The sequence below is a fragment of the Oryzias latipes genome, chromosome 2 (genome assembly GCF_002234675.1).
Source record: "Oryzias latipes chromosome 2, ASM223467v1".
NCBI classification, from domain to species: Eukaryota; Metazoa; Chordata; class Actinopteri; order Beloniformes; family Adrianichthyidae; genus Oryzias; species Oryzias latipes.
The window spans coordinates 2,002,548-2,024,158 of record NC_019860.2 but is presented as its reverse complement, the minus strand read 5'-3'; the positions used below and the strand labels follow the sequence as shown (position 1 = coordinate 2,024,158).

Below are 21,611 nucleotides of genomic sequence, written 5' to 3'. Positions count from 1 at the left end.
CAGCAGCGGCAGCCGGAATCCCCCCCACGCCACACGGAAACCGGCAGGGAACAACCGCCGCCCGGGCGACCAAGCCCGCCACCCAGGCCAGGGCCAGCAGGACCGCCGCAAGGCCCCCAGAGCCAGAGAGCAGGGAGGCACGGAGGGAAAGAGAGGGCCGCCCCAGCCCAACCAGGAGAACAGCCCCCCCGCCGCGCTGGGAGAGCCCAACGCAGGGCCCCACCGGAGAGGGACGCCCACAGCCCCAGACGAGCACCCCACCACCACCCAGGAGTTCTGGGCATCCCCCCGCCCCAACCCCAGGTATGAGCCAGGACCCCCCAAGGGAGACCCGCTCCGCACTCCAGGCAGCCATCCGCCCGGCCCACGGTTGGTCCAGGGAGGAGCAAGGTAGGGGCCCGCCGCCCCCGCCCAGGAGGGGGGAACCCCGGGGAAAAAAGAGGGCCCACAAGGGGTGTTGTAAATATGGCCCGACCAGGCTCGGCCACAGTTGGAAGTTTGGCGGGGCCCAGCGCTCAGGAGCAAGGACCAGAACCCACCCCCCAGGGACACCAACGCCCCCGGCTCAGATGTAATGTGAACCCCCCCACCGCGCGGAGAGAGCACCGCCGGGCCCAGGAAGCCGGCACCCCGGGGACACGGCCGCCGTTGCAAAGGGGCCCGTACCCCCCACCAGGGAAGAGGCAGGGGACAGATGGTCCTAGGTCCCACCTTCCTTGCAAAATGTGTGTGCGTATATGTGTGTTTAAGAGGGTGTGTGTGTGCATGTGTGTGTGTTTATGTTGGGATGTATATATTGAGGGGGGAGGGGTGTGTGTACTAAGGGGGGTGCAGTTAAAATTGGCGGGTAGGGCACTAAGGGGACATCTCCTGATTACTCACAGTGATGTCCCCTCACCCTCCCCACCAAGGGGCCCTAAATGTCTAAGGTGCGGTTAAAATTGGCGGGTAGGGTGCTAGGAGGACATCCGCTGCTTGCTGGCAGTGATGTCCAAGCACCCCCCCTACCAAGGGCCCTACATGTCTAAGGTGCAAATAAAACCGAAAGAGGGGGGGCCCACTCCATACGGCAACCATAGGAGGGGGGGCCACTGCCTAGTAAACCCCCCCCCCCCAAGGCTCATCGCAGGCTAAGCCCCCCACCCCCTCACACTATTATGAGGTTATATGAGGAAGGGGGTAAGTTGGGGACAGCTGGTAGACTGTCCCCCGGTGGTCAAACAGCTGTCCCCCCCCCCCCCAGCAAGGGGGCCAGGCCCACCCAGCCCAGGGGCCCCACCCCCGGAGGCGCCGACACCCCAGGCCCAGCACTACCCACCCCACACAGAGGGAGAGGAGCCAGAAAGCGCGGGGTATTTCAATGATACCAAATGTGGTGGGGCTCTGGGAATTGTAGTTTTTGATAGATTCAAAAATAATTTACCTGGATGAAATTGCTTTTTCTCCGATAGTCACTTTATCGCATTGGGATTCAATCGCAAAAGTATATAGATCAACGTACTTTCCGCACTATAAAGCACACTAAAAAGCCTACATTTTTTGGAAAAAAAACAACAAGAATGCGCCATTTAATCCGGAATGGTGCTTTATATGACTAATTCTGCTTGTGTTTACTGATCTCAAAGCAATTTTAGGAGATACACAATGCTCTGCTGGCAAAATGTTTGCTTGGGTGTTGTTGAAAATATGCTAACATTGCTAACGTGGCTAACATGTCGCAGTGTCGGACTGCGTATTTTTAGCCCTTAACATCCCAACAGAAAATAAAGATTGTTGTGCAGTAAAAGATACAACTTGTTTTAATGCACACAATTAACAAAAATACAGATTTTGAACCAATATTTTGCTCTGAAGCATGTTCTATATTTTTGAGTTACATTAGGTTAGTGCTTCTCACATAGTGAATGCAATGCCAGGGGCGATGCCAATAGTAGCGGTTTTAGGCACAGGTAATACAGGCAACTGCCCGGGGTGCAAATTTAACGGGGGGAGGTGGTGACAGTGGCTGAGTGCGCCACTATTGGTTTCCTATTATCTGTTGCACGCTCCCGTCTCCTGTCACACGCGTGTGTGAGAAGCAGAGGGGCGGGACAGTGGGCTCAGGCTGCGAGGTGGAACAGCGCACGTGGAGAGCAGCCTCTATTGCGCAGCACCAGGATCATGGTGTGCCTTTAGATGACTCAGCTCATGCTAATAATGTCATATTTTATGAACCATTGTAGACATTTTGATGACGAGTCTTTATTTTCTATAAATGTATTCTTTATCTGCCTGTGGTTTAGTTGGTGTCAGTATTTGACATAAAGACAGCAGGTAATGCAGGAAAACAGCTTCACTTCATGAGATCATAAATAAACAATCAATCATTTAGAAAAAAAAAAACAGCACAATGTCTTTTACCTATTTCCTCAGACTAAAAACGTTAAATTTAATGTAAATCAATTTACATTATTTATGTATGTTATTTCTTAATTGAATTATTTTTCTCAGCATCACATGGTTCAGTTGGTCAAAATGTTTCTAGTTTAAATAAAGAATGACATATTTTTTATTTCAGGCACTTTAAGCTTCTTTTCTGTTTGACACTCTAACAGGGTTTCTGTGGCTAAATAAAGTAAATATTTTTTTTAAAGTGGATTGTTATTGCTTGTTTTCTTTAGTTAATGTTAAAAGATACAATTTCATGTAAACTTACACAATTTTTATAGATACTAACTTATATATTGTCACCGCGGCGAGTGTGTGTGTGGGGGGGCACGAAACATTTTCTTTTTCCTAGGGGGGCCTTGCGAAATATAATTGAGAAGCTCTGCATTAGGTAGAGGCTTTAAATAAGCCTTTTAGGTTTTGTTTTTTTTTTGCTTCTCCCTGCACCTAATTGTACGTTAATGGTTTTCTTGTTGTGTTTTTAAATGTGCCAAAACAATAACGCATAAACAAAAAAAATATTCTGAGGGAATGTTGGAGGACAAAAAACTCCTGAGTTCACTGTAATGTCAGCAGCAGTGGAGAAACCTAACCATTTAGCTTAGGTTCATAGGAGCTCCTATGTCAGAAATGTAGAATTGAAGCTAAATTTAAATCGTTGCTAACTAAGTAGTGTTTTTTTTTTTTATGATTTTGTTTTTCTTCAGCCAAAGAGTCAGCCTGGAGAGGACTGACTCCCCTCATAACCTGACACTCTGTGCATTTCTTCTGGATAACTTGTGGTTTAAGAAAAGAAGCCGATCAATGGATTTGGTCTCTTTTTTTTTAAGGCATTCAGAATTTGCTCAGAAAAAAAGGTGATAAATGTTACTAAAAAAAAAGTGAAAACCATGTTATTATCACTGCATTTTAGTAGGTGGCGCTTTTCTTTGTGATAAAATAATAAAATGATTCAAAAGGATTTCCTTTGACTTCCTGTTTTATGTTGAAACAAAAAAGCATGTTGGTCTTTTTTCACCAAAAAAAGAAGTTCCACTTTTGCTCCGTTTACTCAGATTACTCCTTTTTACTCCAATTACAGGAAAACACCTCAGCTTTTTTCTCTTTGTTCCCACACCTTGACAGCGAAGGATGGCGTGCCAAGCGTCGGGGCTGACGTCGGCGTCCAAAAAGGCGCACTCCTCCTGCAGGTGACACGTGAGGCATTGCCGCTGGAACAAGCCAAATGTGGACACCCTGGAGAAGAAACAGAAAACAGGACAACATGAGCCTGAGGTTAAAGAAGTGATGCATGATGGGAGCAATGGGGTGAAAGTCTGTCACCTGTACAGGTGCCTTTGTTGTGTGGCGTTCTCCGTACTCAGAAAGTATCTGAGGGAAGAAAAGAAGCAGAGCGTCTTAAGTAGGACAAGGTCAGGCAGCTATTATGAATCCTCTCGGTCTCATCGTTTCCGAGGCTGCAAACCAACATTCTGACAGATTCTCTCGTCGCTATGGGAGACGATAAACTACCAAGATTTAGCTCTGCTATCTTTAGGAAATAAACTATTTTCACTTTGGAAGATTTTCATTTTCATTTTACCTATAGAGCCTCTAAAAAATAACAATTTACCAAGAAGGATTATGGGATTTTTCTCTGTTGTGGCATTAACACTGATTTTATTTTTTAATTAGCAAGAAAATAAAAGTTTTTTCCCCAAAATTTATAACTTTAAAACTGAGATAAACCCAAAGAAAAAAACAAAAAATTGGATATTTATTAATTTAAAATGTCCTAAAACGTGAACAACTATATTTTTATAAAAAAAAACAACAACAACCACATTTAATAACAATTTTCTTAAAAATATCTGTAATCCAGTTTACCTAACAGAGCTTTAGACCATTTGCAGCCGTTCTACAGTTAAGGTCTGCTAACCAGCATCTGCTTGATGCGCCCAGGTCGCCATGGAAACACTGGGGTGCATTTTCCCCCAGTTGTTGAACAATATCCTCCACAGAGCTCCGCATGACATCACCGAACAGTTTTTACTGTCAAACGGCCTTTTTTAAATGGCTGTAATAACTCAGTAGTTGGAGGGTTTTATCTTTTATTTACTCGTTTGTTTTTTTAAAAGCCTTTCATGCATTTTATGGCCCTTTTTGACTGTAATACTGTCGTTTAGCACGTCGGTACCCAGATGCTGTCGCTCAGTGCTATGGGAATAAAGTTCCTCCATTCAATCATAGATCCGTTTGGGCATCAAAATGTGGAATAAGACAAAGAAAAATAGCGTTAGGGACCAAAAATAATTGTAACATCAAAGCGGGATAACTATAAAAGAAATTTAAAGATATTAATGGGAGGCTAAATCTCTTATGGCGGTTAAGGGAAAAAAAAAATCAAAACCCATTCAACAAAATCAAAGGACTTGTCGGGAAAATCCAAGTTTGGTTGTTTGATAAAAAATATATCAAACAGTTTTATTATTTTAATAAAATTTGTCCAATGCATTTCTGACCTGGGTGGCCAGGGCAGAGGGGAGGGGCATGTAGGCGTGTCAAGATGGGGCAGGTAGCGGCTATAGGCTATACAACGCAAGCCGCGACTATAATTTTTTTTTTACATGTTCTTGCTTATCCTATTAGTGCACGTCTTTCAAGATATTAACTGGCCAATCAGATGCCTTCACAAAAGTAGGTGGTGCCAACACGTTTGATTGACAGATTTTGTGCAGGGCTGTATACTACAACAAGCTCACTCTTGATTGGCCAGACTGGTTGCCATAGAAACATTGACTTAAGACCGACTTGGACCGATCCCGGTTTACCGACGACATCTGGCTCTAATATCGCGGTGTCCGTATCGCCAGAAAATGGCGACTGAATTGACTTCATTTGGTTGGAGCAACGTCTCACTCTCTCGCTCACTCCAATTCTTAGAGAGAGTCAATCTTTGCACTGTAAATATAGTTAGCACTAAAAAATAATGTTTTTTTTTCCCGCTTACACGACGTTGTTGTTCTCGTCATACGCTAGGATTCTGGTCACCTCCCAGTGTCCCGACGTCAGGTGTCGAACTTCATCCTGTTTGCTGTTGAACTAAAAGAAAGAGAGCTTCAGAGAACGGCAAATTCCGAGCTTTCTACGCCTTCTACGGATAGCGTGTGTGTGGAATTTTAACTAAACAAAAAAGTAGAAAATATGCTAGCACAGTGTCAAGTAAACTGGCTAAAAAGACAAGAAAAACAGGAAGATTTTGTTTGAATTCCAGGCAGACTGATGGGTTTTTCCTTAGAAAAGCAGCAGGTAATAAGAATGTCCTAGAAGGGATAAAGATCTCCGCCCGCAATCATAAAATCACCTCGCTACCCTCTGAGAAATAAATCCTTCCCTGGCTGGAAGACTTATTACATGGATATTTTCTGCTGCGATAATACAGCAGCCGGAGGCGGAGGCGTGCTGAGGATGAGGAGAGGAGCCGAAGAGTCTGTTTCCACTCACCTGCTTGGTGAACATGGTGATGTGGTGGAAATCTCCTTGACCTCCCTGTCTGACGGGCAGCGCGAGGAAGAACCTGCTCCTGTCGGTGGAGAACAGGGGCTCCTGTGTCTGCGGGCGGAAAGAAAGGGCTCATGGGAGAAAACGGTGCATGCATGAACGCTTTTCTGCTGCAGAGGAAGAGGAGCACTACCACGGCTACCACAAGACTCGCAGTAGCTTCAGCTTCCTCCAGGAAAAATACTCAGCGTACGATATTTTCAAGGATCACATAGTTAGCTTTTATGATGATGATCGTGATGCAAATCGGCAACACTATCAACTAAAGTACTCTAACAAATACTAGGAATGTACTACGGTACTGATAGGACTGTTCTTCGGCACACATGTTGCTATGGTCACCCTTTCATAGACACTGCTTTTGTCCCACTCAAAACATTTGTACCATCACTTCTACATGTTTACAAAAACCAACATAGCTGTACTCTGATACAGACCTCAATATACTCATGCAGACATTCAAACATAATCTCTTCTGTTTCATCAACACTGGTTCTGTCAGACTAAAACACTAGTACACATTTGCCCAGACGTCCAATAAACTTGTGTGATGACATTCCAGCGTCAAACAAACAGAAATACTCCAACGTACTCTGGAACAAATGTTTCTCCCTTACAAACACTGCTTTTGTCATACTTTCACTCCAACATCGGCACGGACAAAAAGACGAGGTGTAGTCGCATGTACCCGTACGCGAGGTCGACCTTTTGTGGTACTGCAGGTTCTTGGGTTGTACAGGCCTGTGCAGGGTTGCAGCGTTGTGTCTGGCAGATCGCTTGAGGCTCAATTAAAGTGGAACGTACGATTGTCGTACATGTATTGCTAAGTATTCATAAGGCTAGTGTAAGTTGTATGTATTTATGACATACAAGAGATGCTTTCGTACTATGTCCTTAAGCAACATTCTTGTCATTTGTAAAGCCTTATGGCCCAAAAAATGTGCGACGCCTCTGCATCCCACATACTTCAGTTGTACTTGTACTTGCTGTATAAGTGCTTTTGCAGCATGCCCATATATAAAAACATTTTCGCTCTATGAGTTCACAGAGTCGTCTAAGACCTTGATATTTCGTACAGGTCACCTCCGTGTCCCTTACAGGTTTTTAACCCACAGACATCCTATATCCACCCAGTACTTGTGTTGAGTTCGACACCCTTGCTCTAGCACAATATTTGTATACTCTTGCAGTACTTTGACCTTACTGCACCCCCCAATAAACATTTGTCAAAACACTAATCTTCCTGTGAATTTATATTCCACAAGTACAACAGCACTTTCACAGAAACCATGCTATACTCATACAGAATGACTCTTCACACAAGAAACAATGCTCACAGACATTCTGCTACATCGTCCAACAAATTCTACTATAAATAAAAAAATACTTTGCATTAATACACTAGGGTTCAATTCCCAGGGGGTGCAATGAGCCTCATCCGATGGTGGTCCTTGGGCAAGACCCTTTGAGCTACTGCCTAACTATGAAGCAACATGGGTGCCAAAGTCTGGGTCTCTCTGTACCGGTCCCCAGCCAGGAAGGGCATCCAGCGTAAAACTCTGGCAAACCACATGTGGGAGTATGCGATAGCTGATTCGCTGTGTCGACCCCTTGAGGGAACAACACCTACACATTACCTTTTGAACAAATACCAATGTCACAAACAAACTAATGTACCCACACTAACAAAATATTATTAGTATTCTATAAAATATGATGAAATGACGATCTGAATTGATTTGAAGGAAACATTTTCCACAACTTTGAGCAAAAATGACCTAAGAGGAACCTATAAATGTTCATCCTTTCAATGTTTTCCAACGTTCCTTTTTTAAATATACGATTTGATGCTTTAAGTACTTTACATTTTTGGCTCACAGACTCTTGTGGGCTCAAAAATAACATGCCATGCATAACCAACACACTCACCTGTCTGGATAACCACGTCTCTGAAGACTCTTCGTGTCTCTAAGGAAGAGAACATGATGTGAAAGTTCAACTTCTGCTAGACCTTTGTGAAGACTAAAATGAAACCAAATTACAAATAGAACATCTTGATAAAAAAAGATACTTCAAACCGTCCTTGAGGCAGCTTCTATCTAACAAAAATGGGGTTATTTGAAGTTTCAATCGGCACCTGCAGACAGGCTCCTACAGTGGTGTCGCACACTGTCAGCAGTGAGGAGTTCTGGGCCCGGTTGAGCCACCGTACGGCCAGGTGAGTGTCACTGATCCATTTCACCATGGTGATGTAGAAGTCCCTGCAAAAAAGGCATCAGGGGATTTAAGTCTCTTGGTTCGGTTGGCGCTGCAATAAGCCGCAGCGTGGTCCGTTACCGATGTCTGAGATGATCTGGAGGCTGCAGCTCCAGAGTGTGAGTCGCACCAAACAGGTTGACCACGGACAGTTTGACCGCCGGATTCGTCTGACCGGCCTAAAGGGTCAAGATCACAGATTTATGGTAAACACCATTAGTTTGGGGGAACCATCAACCAGTACAATTACCTAATCAATACATTTGATTCATATTTCATCCTTGAAAATTGAGCCCAATGAGTTATGTAGATTAGAGTCGTTGTGCTGCGAGTTGCACAAGCAAAGTTGGACGTCATATTGCTAATAGATCTAGAAAACATCCAACAACGTCCTTGTTCTGTCTTGTTTCTGTTTCCTGTTTTATTTTGAAAGGGTTTTCTGTTTTGTCTGGTTTCTTGAGTTTTACTTCCTTTGGTCCCCATCTGCCCTGATCGTTTTCACCTGTGTCTTGTCTGCCCTGTCTGTATTTAAGTCTTGTCTCTGCCTTCCTCCTGTGCTGGTCCATTAGTCTTGTCATGGTGTTTCATGTCATGCTGGCTCTTGCCACGTTCCATGTTTCATGTTCCTCGCCTCGTCAAGTAAGTTTTGTTTGTTCAGAAATCCTGCTCTGCAGTGCTTTGTGTTTGGTTTTTGTTTATTAAAACCCCTAGTCCCTGATCCTCGTGCCTCCGCCTCTGCTACTGGGTCCAACCGGCTCTCAAGCCACCCCCGCACCGTGACATTTTAGGACGTATAGAGGCTGGGTGGGATCAACTACATTGTGTTTCCTATATAATGATGTATTTATTTACAGTAAAGCTCCTTGTTCTAAAACAATACCACAACCTGGGGCTTTTTAAATTATTTTTAATTTAAAAAAAATTAAATCAGACCAAAATTAAGTATTTTATTGTTATTTTACTGCATCTGCTAAGCCATGTCTCATTGCTTACTGCCCTTTTCAATACGTTGTCACTCTTTACATATACTGGACAATGGCAATAAGGTAGTGTAGCGTCTATATATTTCATAAATTGAGATACTCCACCATTTCCACACTGAGCTTTTGTTTACAATTAGACGACCTTGCTAGAAACCTAAAATGTTCACTGTAATATTCATTAATTAAGTTGGACTTGCCAGCAGAAATAAATTTTTGTTTACTACATTTTACTTCATTTAACTATGGTGAAAAGGGTGGAGTGAGTTTTATTTTATCAATTAACCTGTTTAGTTTGTACTAAATCTCACAACAGTTGTGTGTAGTTTTTCTTTTGATTTGGCAGGTGGCTGGACCGACAGGTGCTTAGAGCCATTTTTAGATCGTTGTTGGGTCGATAGTGGTGAAATAGATAGTGGTTTCTAGATGTCACTTTTGGTTTTTTACCATTCAAAATTCAACTGGTGATTTGTTAGGGCAGTGGTCCTCAACTTCTGAGCTGCAGACCGGTACCGGTAAAAAAAAAAAAAAACCTACCTACATTTTTCAATTCTATTTATAATCTGATTCTGAAGTTTTATTTTGAAAGACTGTTGGATTCTCTGGATTACCTCCGACTCATTCCCATTGCGTAAAGTTGCTCGTTCACGTGTCGAAAATCCATCCGCTTTCTTAAAGCGTCAAGCCCGACCGCTAAATTGAAACTCCCGAGCTAGCCAAACGTAATTTGAAAGTTTTTCGCGGAAAAGTGTCAGAGATGAAACAAAAGAAGAGCGTTCGACCATACAATGAAATAAATCTGCACTTTAAAAGAAAAAATAAACAGACGATTACACAGAACATAATAATAATGTAGAATATTCAGCAACCAGCTGTATAATGTTCCCAGGATGCTGCTAATAAAGTTGTTCAAATGGTGGATTCACTTTTAAAAATACCAATTTTAGGCTAAAGTTTGCTTAGGATTTTTTTTAGCTTCCACTTTGACAGTTGGGTTGAAGATAAAATTTACCCTTAAAAGTTAGGGGTAACTGGAGGCTAAAAAAACCCCCAAAAAAACAGATGTCTTAATTTAACTTCTACAATTTTTCAGCTATTTAAACCATTTAACTACTAAAATGTTCAGCTCTTTCAGATTTTTCCAGCTATGAATTTTGGTCCTTCAAATCCTCAAACTTTGCAAGATATTCCAGGATTTTTGCCTCCATTGAAATATATGGGGAATCTTTGAAAACCTTTGATTCTTTCTGTGGTACAGAAGCTCGCTGGTTTGATACCTGGCGCTGGCATTTTTCACATAGAAAATCTTTTTTGTTATTGTGCTGTTTTCACTTTATTTATGGTCAACTTTGATCATTTATTAATTTTTTGTTGCTCATTATTACACTTTCAGTTAAATTTTTATTCGGCAATGTAGCATTCAACCCTGCATTTTCTTCTGGAAATGCAGCTACTTCTTGTCTTAAATTAATTTTTTGGTTCACTTATGTTCTGTACATTTATTAAATCAGCTATAGTACATAAGCATGAAAGTCATTGTCCAACAACACGAAAGGTTTCAGAAACATAAATGTCAATAAAGATATCCTCACCATGGGGTACGGGTACTGCAGGCCTCGAGGGTAGGTGCTGCCGGTGAACTGCGGGATGCCCATTTTAGGCACCAAAGAGTCATTGATGGTGAGGAAGGCCAGACGTTCGCTATCCGGTGACCACCAGTGAGCCAGGTGGGAGTTCAGGATCTCCTCTGACGGGACAGGAAAGACCTGTAGGTTATTTTCAGTCCATCCCCGTTTAATTTGTATTTTTTTCTGGGACTCATCCGTGCTGTAAGGCATTAGTGACAGTTTGATGCAACTTGCTTTTCATCTCTGTTGTAATTTTTTTCAAAAACATTTTCCCTACTTGACAAATTTGTCCAGGTTCCCGGTCAAAATCAAAAATCAATTCAACGAATTTCTTGTTGATGGAGTCTGATACTCTTTACGAAAACTATCCGAAAAGTAGCCATCATTAAAGGCCGTGTCCCACAGCTGCTACGTACGTTTGAAAATTGGTCATCCGTCAATATTTAGGTGGAAAAAGTGAGAGAAATTGTGAAATTTTAGTTACACAAGTTACGTGAAATGTTCATTAGCGATTCGTGCGTCAATTTTGGAATTTGAACGTGAGATGTGCGGCGTAGATGCGACATAAAAGTTATGCATCGGTGGTTTGTGGATGAAAAGTCAGTTAGACAAACGTGGAACAGTCGTAGAAAGACACACATTGGCAAATGCATCTAGCAAAAATTACGTACAATTGCGCAAGACTTGCGTAATAATTGCGTATAAAGTGCGTAAAATGCCCGCATACTACGTAATTCTCAACCGACCACATATTTTGAACAGCTCAAAACCGAATTCACATAAAAACCCGTCGGCCAAAACCCTCTACGGACATCTGTGCACATTGACGAATGGCGAAACACTTAGGAATGACGTATATCACGCATGTATCACGAAAGATCAACAATTCATACGTGGAAAATGCGCAGAAGTACGTAGCAGCTGTCTGACATGACCTTTAACCCTTCCACGGCCGTCATGGCCTTTAATGACCTGTTGAATTTTTGACGAGGACAGAAGGGGTTGAATTGTTGCACGTCAGACAGTTTATGATAATGAAAACGTCCTTGTGCCCTGCCGCCGCATATACCTTACTTTACTGCCAAAGGAGCCCCCTTTACCATCACCCTTTTATCTGCGAAGAGAATAATAGCTGGTCTCTTCTCAACGTCAGAGAATCTGAAGCATTTTTTTTTTATTTATACTGGGGCAACTATTGTGGTATATGAGGTATACCTTATCTTGTCTAGCTAACCAGTATTGACTCAACCTGGCATTGTTATAGACATCAATTAGAAATGTGGATTACTTTGTTCACAAGTGTAAACCATTACAGTCATTCTTATATTGATACTTGCTAACTAACCGATGCTTTTCGGCCCAGGTCTCCCCTGAAAAAGATCTTGTCTCAATGAGACCTCCAGGTAAAATAAAGGTTAAGTAAATACAATAAAATAAAAACTAATTCCTTCTGGCTACTTGGATTTTAACAATATCACACATGACGATGATTGTAAAAGGAAATTTAATAGAACTTTGTCTACAAACGGGGTTATGTATTTTTAGAACTCTCAAAGAGAAGAATTGACATCAGTGTTCAAACCCACCTTCATACAACCAGTCAGCCAGACCATTGAAAATGACTTCTTCCATCCCAGAAGAGGTGATTCTAAGGGAATTGCTCCGCACATCCGACTGGTAATATATGTTGTTCTCAAAGATGTAGATCTGACAGGAAAACAGAAGGTCTGAATGGACACCCACAAACTTTGTCATGAAAAGGAAGAGATGAAGTGGATAGCAGTTAACAGAGGGGTTTCTTGCTGATTCTAGTTCCCTCCTATCAAATAAACATACCTCCACCACTGTGCTTTACAGTTGGTTTACACTGTGGTTGCTTATCCCCAAACCTGTAGCTTTCGTCCACCCTGAGACCCTTTCAACTTCAAAAAATAGAAGTGTCAGCCTATGCTGGAGACTTTTACCTGTGGATTCCCTCCACATTTCAGGAGGTAATGCTAAACTTTGAAAGCCATCCTCGTCTCTGACTTTCTGCCAACTCAATCTGCTCAGTGCAGGATTATGTGACTCGGCTGTGGCAGAACATCCAAACAAGGCTCAACCCGCATCTTCACTGGAGCAGAACTGGACATTTTCTATGACCCAATAAGGTTTTACCCTATTTAATGATTGGCTGAACATTGTCTATAATTTACATAACCCATTAAAGCGCTTAACGGCTGCTTTCCTAAAATCACCATGACGGACCTATGAAACTACCGACTGTTTCATGCTTTTATTGAGCTGCTAAAACTTCTTGGTCAAAACCATTAAACGCTTTGTTTTTTTTATTATGATGTGCATCACTATTCATCCAAAATTCTCTTTATATGGTCTAAAAACATTCAATACTGCATTGAAAAAAAATCTTTATTGTTTTAATATTTATAAAAAAAGGTCAAGCTATTTATTCCTTTACAATCTGACCATCTTAGATCTAAAGATAGGTTGTATTAGGTGTGAGGTAACTATAGATAAACGTTTGAAACATTACATTTGGAGTTCTACAAGGTCCATGCTAGGCCCCCTCCTTTTTAAGCATTTACAAGCTTTCTATATTATTTATTTTGTTTTATCATAATGAAAAGCACTTTGTGTGATGTTTTTATAGGAAAAGTGTTATATAAATAAAGTTTGATTGGTTTCGATTTTATTAGTGTCAGTATTTGACTATTGAGGTTCTTGGGAGTTTTTTTTTTTTTGCGTTTTTCTGAGAGAATAAAAGCTTACATTTTGCATTCAGAGGATTTTCTTGAACATTCTTAGAGTAATTCTCACTTGAATGACATTCTGAAAAAGTAAACTGAGAAAACAGCACAGACTCAAAGCGAGTATATTAGAAGCAGCCACATCCTGGCAGCAGATCCCTACGGAGCGACATGGACTCATGGAAACAATCAAAGTGAGACAAAGAAAATGAGCCTGGATCAGCCTTACCAGCTGGTGTCCTTGTTTGCCCCAGGATGCATGTTGAAGCATCGCGTTCTTTACCTCTGGAGGGTTGAGCTCCCATACTTCCCTGGTAAACAAACAAACAAACAACCGAAAGCCATCTGTTTTTATTTTTTGAGACGCCACCAACGCCAATGGGAGTGGGCAGCATATCAAACGGGCTTACCTTGTGTAGATGTTGTACACGCTGTACGACGCTGTGTACGAGTGTCTGTACACCTGCAACGAGAGCTCAAGACTTCAAACACTCATCCAGATCTCAATGCAGTGTTTGCTTGTTCATCATGAGCGTTAGGTTCCAAAAATAACCTAAAGTACACATTTAAATGAGTACCGATATGAACGAAAAAACAAAGATCTGATCGCGATCGAGGGTTTATGTAGATTTGAAAAAGCAAAACGCATTCTGAATGGGGGAGACAGCAAATCAGGACACAGGTCCTGTAAAAAGAACGAGAAAAAGCATGGAAAATTGCACTTAAAACATTGGCAAACAGTTAAATCGGGACAGCTGATCTGTGACAAAGGGAGGGACCGCTGTATTAAGACTCAGACCTAAACGTTTAAGATGGAGGGATACAGCGGATTCAACGTTCAAGCGACTGCTTCTAATGAAAAAATGTCAAAGTAAATGCGTATGTAAGCTCATTTCGTGCTTCTGTGTTCAAAACACTCACGTTGCTACAAAAGGTTTTAAGTAATTAATCGTGCTCTACGTACAAAATGCGACACAATTCAGCGATCATTGAAAGTCCAACCATCTGAACTCTGACCAAACAGGGATTCAGGATTTGGTAGTGACGTATAGGTAGCAATCTTTTCATAACAAAAAAGTGCTAACTGTTTGAAAATTGATCACAGAGGAGAAATGATTAACTGTGGTTTGTAGCCGGACAAAATTCTACGACACCAAGTTTTTGGTATATCTCAATATAAAAAGCTTTGATTGACATTTCGCACCACCCCTCTTCCAACTGTAGGTACATACGCTAGTATCGGATAACAGACCCTTGCGGACACCGTATGCTAAAAGCGCGCTCAAGAACCTGTGCCACACAGCTATTCTGGGATTCTACCATAAGGCAGTTATTCTTGACCATGGGGCCATGGCCCAATCACGGGCCGTGAGCGCCAACTGGTCGGCCGTAAAAAAACAAAATCTATTCTGAATCAGTGGGCTGCGGGACCTGAATGCAGCCTCCAACCACTTGGTGGCAGTAATGCTTCATTCAGGTGTTGTAGCATGCACCAATATGCAGTGTAACCACAAAAAAATATTATCTGTGTCCAAATTGCCACCTTAACCGCTAACTACTAAAAAACAATATAGTGTGGGACTATGTAGTGCCCTGGATTTTAAAAGTAATTCGGACACTAAGCTCACAACACTTTTTTCTAATGGCGAATATGATGACTTCGATTTCACAAAGTGTAAATCTCACTGATATAAGCGTTTAGTGACGACTATTTATGAATCCACTGTGTTCTGAAGAGAAAAACGTTGATGGGTCATTAAAAAATACATTTAAATAACATTTTCTTGCCAAAAATTGTTTAAACGCAATGCATTGTGGTCTATATTCACCAATACACTGGTTTTTCGCAGGGACTTCAAGAAAATTTCTAGGGCCAGCATTATTGCACCAGTCCATAGTTGGCCCCGCCAGAATCGCTGTATCTGTACCTTTTGACTTGATCCCTTAACATTAGATGAGGTCGTCCTACAGGAAAACAATCTCTTTTTCAAGCGGGGTGTTCATCGGCTTAACTTTAACAAGAACTGATGTGGAGATTGGGTTATATTGGTGGTACTTAGCAAAAAAAAAAAAAAAAAGGTGTATCCTATGCAAAGAAACCGGCCATACTTAAAGAGCCACTCAGACCATCTTCTGACCTGCTGTAAAAGCTTTCTTTGCTGTCCGACTAGCTTACATCTCCTCATACACCAAACATGACATCTGCTGTACGGAAAAAAAATATCCAGATCCATGACGTACATGGATCCAGTCATCTACAAGTGGATCCATCAGAATGGAGCAGAGCAGGGAGCTTGTGGCCCGCCCAGCATATTTTAACGTCACAAATACCATGTTCTTCTAACGGCATTTTTGTGTCTGCTTCTGATTCACAACAATTTGAAAAAAGAAATCTTCAGAAATGCAGATTTACGCTTAATTTTCTTTATATATGTCCTCCATTAACTGAAAAATGCCACAAGAACATGTTAAAAGTGCCACAAAAACACTGTATTTTCATCATAGTGGGTCTTTAAGGTTCAATCTTTGGTTGTGAACTCTTGGCTTAAATCAGGTGATTTTTATTGAAGCAGTATTGACTTGAAAGGAGACTGTTAAAGTGATTTAGGCACCTCCTCTGGCTTCTTTTAAAGTACATTGACAGATGTTTCTGACTTGTCCCACCGGAAGGTCTTGGAAGTTCTAAGGACGCCGGTTTGATGAATGGACCACCATAACTCGGGTATGATTTTTGTGCTTTTCAATTTTTTATTTAATTCCAAGCAGATCCTTGAAACTAGAGATGCTTTTAATTTAAAAATCTTTGGAGTGTTCTGCTGTCCACACACAATTTCCTCCACTCCTCTGCATGGATCCGAATTTGTAAACAACTGTTAAAATCAATGAAAAACCTCCACTGACGGCTATAGTTAGCGTACACAAAATGCCGAAAGAAACGATCCGATCACAAACACACACGACAGGAAAAATAGTAACTCTGCGCTCGTTGGGTGAAGGTGAGAAATGTGTTGGTGTTCAGTCCATTAATCCAAGTATTCATGGTTTTTTTATCAGCTTTGGGCAAGCTCGCTTCCGCCTCCGACTGGAAATTATCCGATGCATCAACGTTAATCTTTTTCAAGCCAATTCCAGTTTTGTTACTTGGTGGAGACGAAAAAAAAAGAAGCTGAAATTACGTGTTGGAGCGCAGTATGGAATGAATGTAAAACGTTCCCAACTCCAAGTTTGAGACACAACCCGACCCAAAAAGACTGATAGGATTTTTAATTGAAGATGAATTGGTTTTAAAATATAAAGTAATTAAATTTTTTTCCAAAAATGGACCTTCATTTGATGATTTGAACTCACCGGTTTCACATTGTAGGCAAAGAGGGCGTACTTCAGGTCTGCAGACAGCGAGTACTTTGCCACTTTAAAGTCCACCTGCAAAAAGCAAGGAGAGATTATTTCTAAAATTATAAAAACAGAGACAAAACAGGACAAATAGGCTTCTAAACGATTGATTCAATTCAATACAGTGATTTCAGTTAGCATCATCTGACTGGTTTGATGTAAAATTAGCTTAGCGATGGCCTTTAGCTAACAATATTGGGTTGAGTTTATTGTTAAAGCGACACAAAAAGAAACATTGAGTTAAGGGTTTATTATGCAGATTATTCCAGACATATATTATATAAAGAATGTCGATAAAAAGCATGAAGCACAATCAGTGGTTGGAAAATATATTGAGTTTGCTTGTTTGTCATCACTGGTTTTCATCTGTTACCAAATTTTGTAACTTTCTGGTTTAGACCTGACATTGAGGTCAGTGGAAAAAAGCAGATGTAATTACATTTTTTAAAATGTTCTATTAATGTTTGAGCTTGATGATGCTCTCCAGGATCTGCTAGTTAGAAAAAGAAAACAAACGTTTTGTTTGTAGCTGTGTTCAAAGAGGCCCTCCAAATGGGTGACTAACTACAAGCCACTTTTACTTTTTCTTTTCTTGCTTGCTTGGTTTAACAAGCTTACCTAATCCTCATCAAATCCCCTTATGCAAAGCATTTCACCAGATTCAAGGAAACATGTGTCCCGACAAAACGGTCGGTAGTGTGGGAGCGATGACGACCACACGGGTGTGCCGATTTGTCTAGGAACAAATGGATTATGGAGCGGCAACAGGATTATACTGATGCAATTCTGGAAAGGGGTAAATTTAACATCCCTACGCTGTAAAAATCTCTTTTTTTGGGGGTAGATTTAATGACAGAGCCGATACGGATGCAGAATATCATATTCAATGGATTAAAAAAGGTAGAATATTTAAAGCTGGGAGATTTAGTTTCACTTTTATAAACCTTTAATTTGAATTTTCACTACTAAACCACAAAACTACACCAACTTTGAGTGAATTTAATTTCACTCACTCTTATTTTTTGTAACATAATTGGCAAACCTCGTTATAGTAAGGAACTTCCCTTCTGTGCTCTGTTAACCATAATCCATCACGTACGTGCTAGCTAAATGAGTTAAAGCTAATGACGCGCAGCATTATTAGCATATCGAGGGTACATTTTCTTACAAATCTTTGTGCTTTTGCACTTTTATCCATCAGTCAGTCCGACTTTATTACCGGGGTTCACAGTAACGCTAGAACTTGTTTGTAACACGTTACATGTTAGCTATGTTAGCCACATTAGCCTGTAACTCTTAACGTTGCTCAAAAAAAACAAAAAACAGACAAATACAGCTAAAACAGATATTAGTGCAACTATGCTAACTCCCAACCTGGTTAGCATTACCAAAAAAAAATAAAAAAAATCTGACATTGACACATATTAGCCGAATTAGCAAACTCACAATAACTGACTCTAAATCTAGTTTGCAACACGTAAAAAAAACAGACCAACACTGCTTCAGTAAACATAATTGACACCACACAAACTCCCAACCTTGTTAGCCACACCAAAATAACTGTTACGCCATTGCTAAATTTTAGCTGTGTTAGCGTATTTACATAAACTATAACTGTCACTCTAGTTTGCAACACATAAAAAAAAGAAGAGTGATACAGCTTAAACAAACGTTACTGAGACTATGCTAACCTCCAACCCAGTTAGTACTACGTAAAAATAACAGACTGATGCCGCTGCAACAACTGTAATTATACTAAATTGCAGACTTGTTAGCCAACATTAAAAATAAAAATCTGACACTGCTACACATTAGCATATTTACCTATAGCTCCCAACCTTGTTTGCGACAGAAAAAAACAACAACAATCTGAAACCACTACATGTTAGCAGTGTTAACATATTCACAATAACATCCAACCATACACTTTATATGAATTCCCATATATAGGATATGATCATTATTTAAGAGCGCTCCAAATGACTTTGTCAACACTGTTCTGCTTGCATTTTAAGTTAGAACTAAAAGTCTGCAGATAAAAAAAAGTGATCTTTAAGAGGTGTTAGCATTTCTGGTTTGCTGGCAGCCAACATGTTTCCTTTTTTATTTGCAAGTTTGTTGCAATTTTAGCACCCATGCAGTAGAAAATTTAAGTTTTGGAAAGAATGGTTTGTGAAGCACTAATCTACATGTAAACTCCAAAAGTTGATCCATAATGTTCATACTTTGAAAAAGTAAAATAACCTATATTAAAACACAGAACCATCTGAGGTAGGCTAACAGAGCTAAGAAGAGAAATGGGAGCACTTACAAATGTTTTGTTGCTCAGAATGAGCTCCGTCTCATTCAGTTTGAAATTAAACTTGACCACATGACCATCTCTGTTCCTGTACACCACCTCGGACTCTGAAAACAGAAGAAACAAGTGAATAAAGTTACTGCAGCAGTTCATAAATACTTAACCCTTTATTACCGGAACCGTTGGCGGTGACGGAAAAACAACACATTCTTCAAACCACCGTAACTCTTCTATTGTTTATGCAGTTAACATAATTGTAAAAGATACTGAAGCTACATTGTTTGTATCAGAATCCATTGGAATTGCGTTGATTGCAAAAACAGGGTTAGAACGTTAATGAACATCAACACTAGGGCTAAAATATTCAAAGGTTAATGTCCTCCTTCTTGAAACATTTCAAGAAACTTGACTTTGAATCCAGATGCGTCCCCTGGATACTTATGAACCATAACCAGTAGTCCATAAAGAGGTCCACCTCAAGACAAAGTCAAAAAGATATTTTCTACAGGTTTCAAAAATACAATTGCCAGTATTACCTTTACCCTTTAAACTGAAACTGAATTTGAACTATTATGCTAAACCTGTTAGATGTTCCAACAGATCCAGTTAAAGCACAAAGTAGTCGACCTGAAACAAAGCCATTATTGGTGCCAAAGCCTCGTTTGCACTAAGTGGTAAAGTTCTGTCCGATTTAGAATGGTTGGACCGTCATGGTGCATACAGGATGTAGACCGATTGTGTAGCTTTGCATCATAATAGTGAAAATACAGCAAAAGCTAAAATATTAACAACGGAGGTCATCTAGCAGGTCATTTTTTTCCCGCTTGACATCTGGTACTTCGTATATACCAGACATTTAATCCTGTTTGAGAGAAGATTGAGGGCAACAAAGCGGAATGCGCTTTTTCTGGTTTGGTGCTTTATTTTGTCGTAATTACCTTCCGCCAATCATCGTGTCCGGTCTGTGCCATTTTTCTATGGGCACACAACCAACGGGTTCAGCTAAATTGGTCAGTCTATGAAAACACCAGACCGAACTGGACTGGAAACGAGGCTCAACTTTATCAGCATGTGAACTGCACCTCGGATTCGCCCCTTATGACACTCAAAAGATTATCCTTGTTCTCCTTGGCACTGATGTTAATTAAATGTAGATGGACAGTAGAATCATCCCGTCTTCATGTGGGTGCAATTAAATTCACAATCATATAAATCTTAAAACTGTGCCAGATTTACCGTTAATTGCACTTTGTTATGTCCACTGGTCCCTTGAATCTCTAATGACCACAGAAGGCTGTGGTGAAACCATTGTTTTGAGTGTTTGGTGTTTTTACAGGTATAATCACCAAACTGTAAATGAAACCTGGTTTGGATAAACACGTTGTTTTAGGTCAAGTTATTTACGCATTTTTGTTAGCTGTTAAACAAAAATTACAGTCCGTGTGTTTAAAAAAAAAAGAAATGTAGATTTTTAAAACTACCGACTCAAGCCTGAAACTGTTGGCGCACTTATTCATGTATTTTGCCACCATTAGCCAAAGTATTGTTTAGTGTTATGGTATTAAATGTGGATAGGCTTATAGATGTCAGAGCTGACCACAAATAAAACAACTGTTTAGTCGCAAAGATGGGCAACTTCAGGCCTCGAGGGCCGCTGTGTCTGCATGATTTCCAGATATCCAAGCCCTACTCAGGACTGATTACCTGGTTCAGGTGTGTCCAGCAAATTAGAACACGCCAGAGCAGGATATGCTGAAAATACATGCCGGAATGCGACCCTCAAGACTTGAAGTTAACTATCCCTGGTAGGGAATCTGGTTTATTGAAGAATTAAAGCCCCAATCATTCTGGACCAGTTTTTTCCTTTTCTGTAAAGAGAGACAAAATCTTTATGTGGTCGTGGTAATTATCTTAAAATAAGGCTTTCTCTACCCACTCCATATGTGGGATGGTGTCACAATTTAAACGGTTTGCCAAATAAGAAATTTTATGAACCTCCGGGGTCTCAAATTGGTGCTATTCCATTTTATATGGGTGGGAAGTCTTCCAAACATCTAAAAACATCCCTTCCAATATAGAGCATTATCTTTCATACGTGTTCTAATCCACCTGAAAGAATTGTGACCATTTTTGCTGTTCAGGTTAGGCTTTAGCTTGCTGTAAGAACGTTTCATCTTCATCCAACGATTAGGGAACACGTAAACAAACGTAGAACATGCATGATTTGATTTTGCACCGTTTCTATGCAATTCATTTGTGATTTGTAAGTCATTTTAATTTGATATGTGCGCCGTATACGTGATATAAAGACATGCATCGTTGGTACATGCAGGAAAAGTCC

At 40.7% G+C, this 21,611-nt stretch overlaps 1 protein-coding gene across 2 annotated transcripts in view; it reads right to left on the bottom strand.

The window, feature by feature from the left end:
- Window positions 1-21,611, bottom strand: part of LOC101170570 (inactive dipeptidyl peptidase 10) — an 80,319-nt gene that overhangs the window by 15,339 nt on the left and 43,369 nt on the right. For both annotated transcript variants that reach the window (XM_023963965.1, XM_023963967.1), the window contains exons 4-16: window positions 19,283-19,377; window positions 16,927-17,001; window positions 13,989-14,041; window positions 13,808-13,889; window positions 12,418-12,538; window positions 10,796-10,950; window positions 8,305-8,402; window positions 8,105-8,228; window positions 7,897-7,935; window positions 5,911-6,018; window positions 5,417-5,508; window positions 3,751-3,798; window positions 3,545-3,663 (exon numbers count right to left, since the gene is read on the bottom strand). In XM_023963965.1, coding sequence (XP_023819733.1) covers window positions 3,545-3,663; window positions 3,751-3,798; window positions 5,417-5,508; window positions 5,911-6,018; window positions 7,897-7,935; window positions 8,105-8,228; window positions 8,305-8,402; window positions 10,796-10,950; window positions 12,418-12,538; window positions 13,808-13,889; window positions 13,989-14,041; window positions 16,927-17,001; window positions 19,283-19,377 — 1,209 coding nt within the window. The remainder of the gene's footprint in view (window positions 1-3,544; window positions 3,664-3,750; window positions 3,799-5,416; window positions 5,509-5,910; window positions 6,019-7,896; window positions 7,936-8,104; window positions 8,229-8,304; window positions 8,403-10,795; window positions 10,951-12,417; window positions 12,539-13,807; window positions 13,890-13,988; window positions 14,042-16,926; window positions 17,002-19,282; window positions 19,378-21,611) is intronic.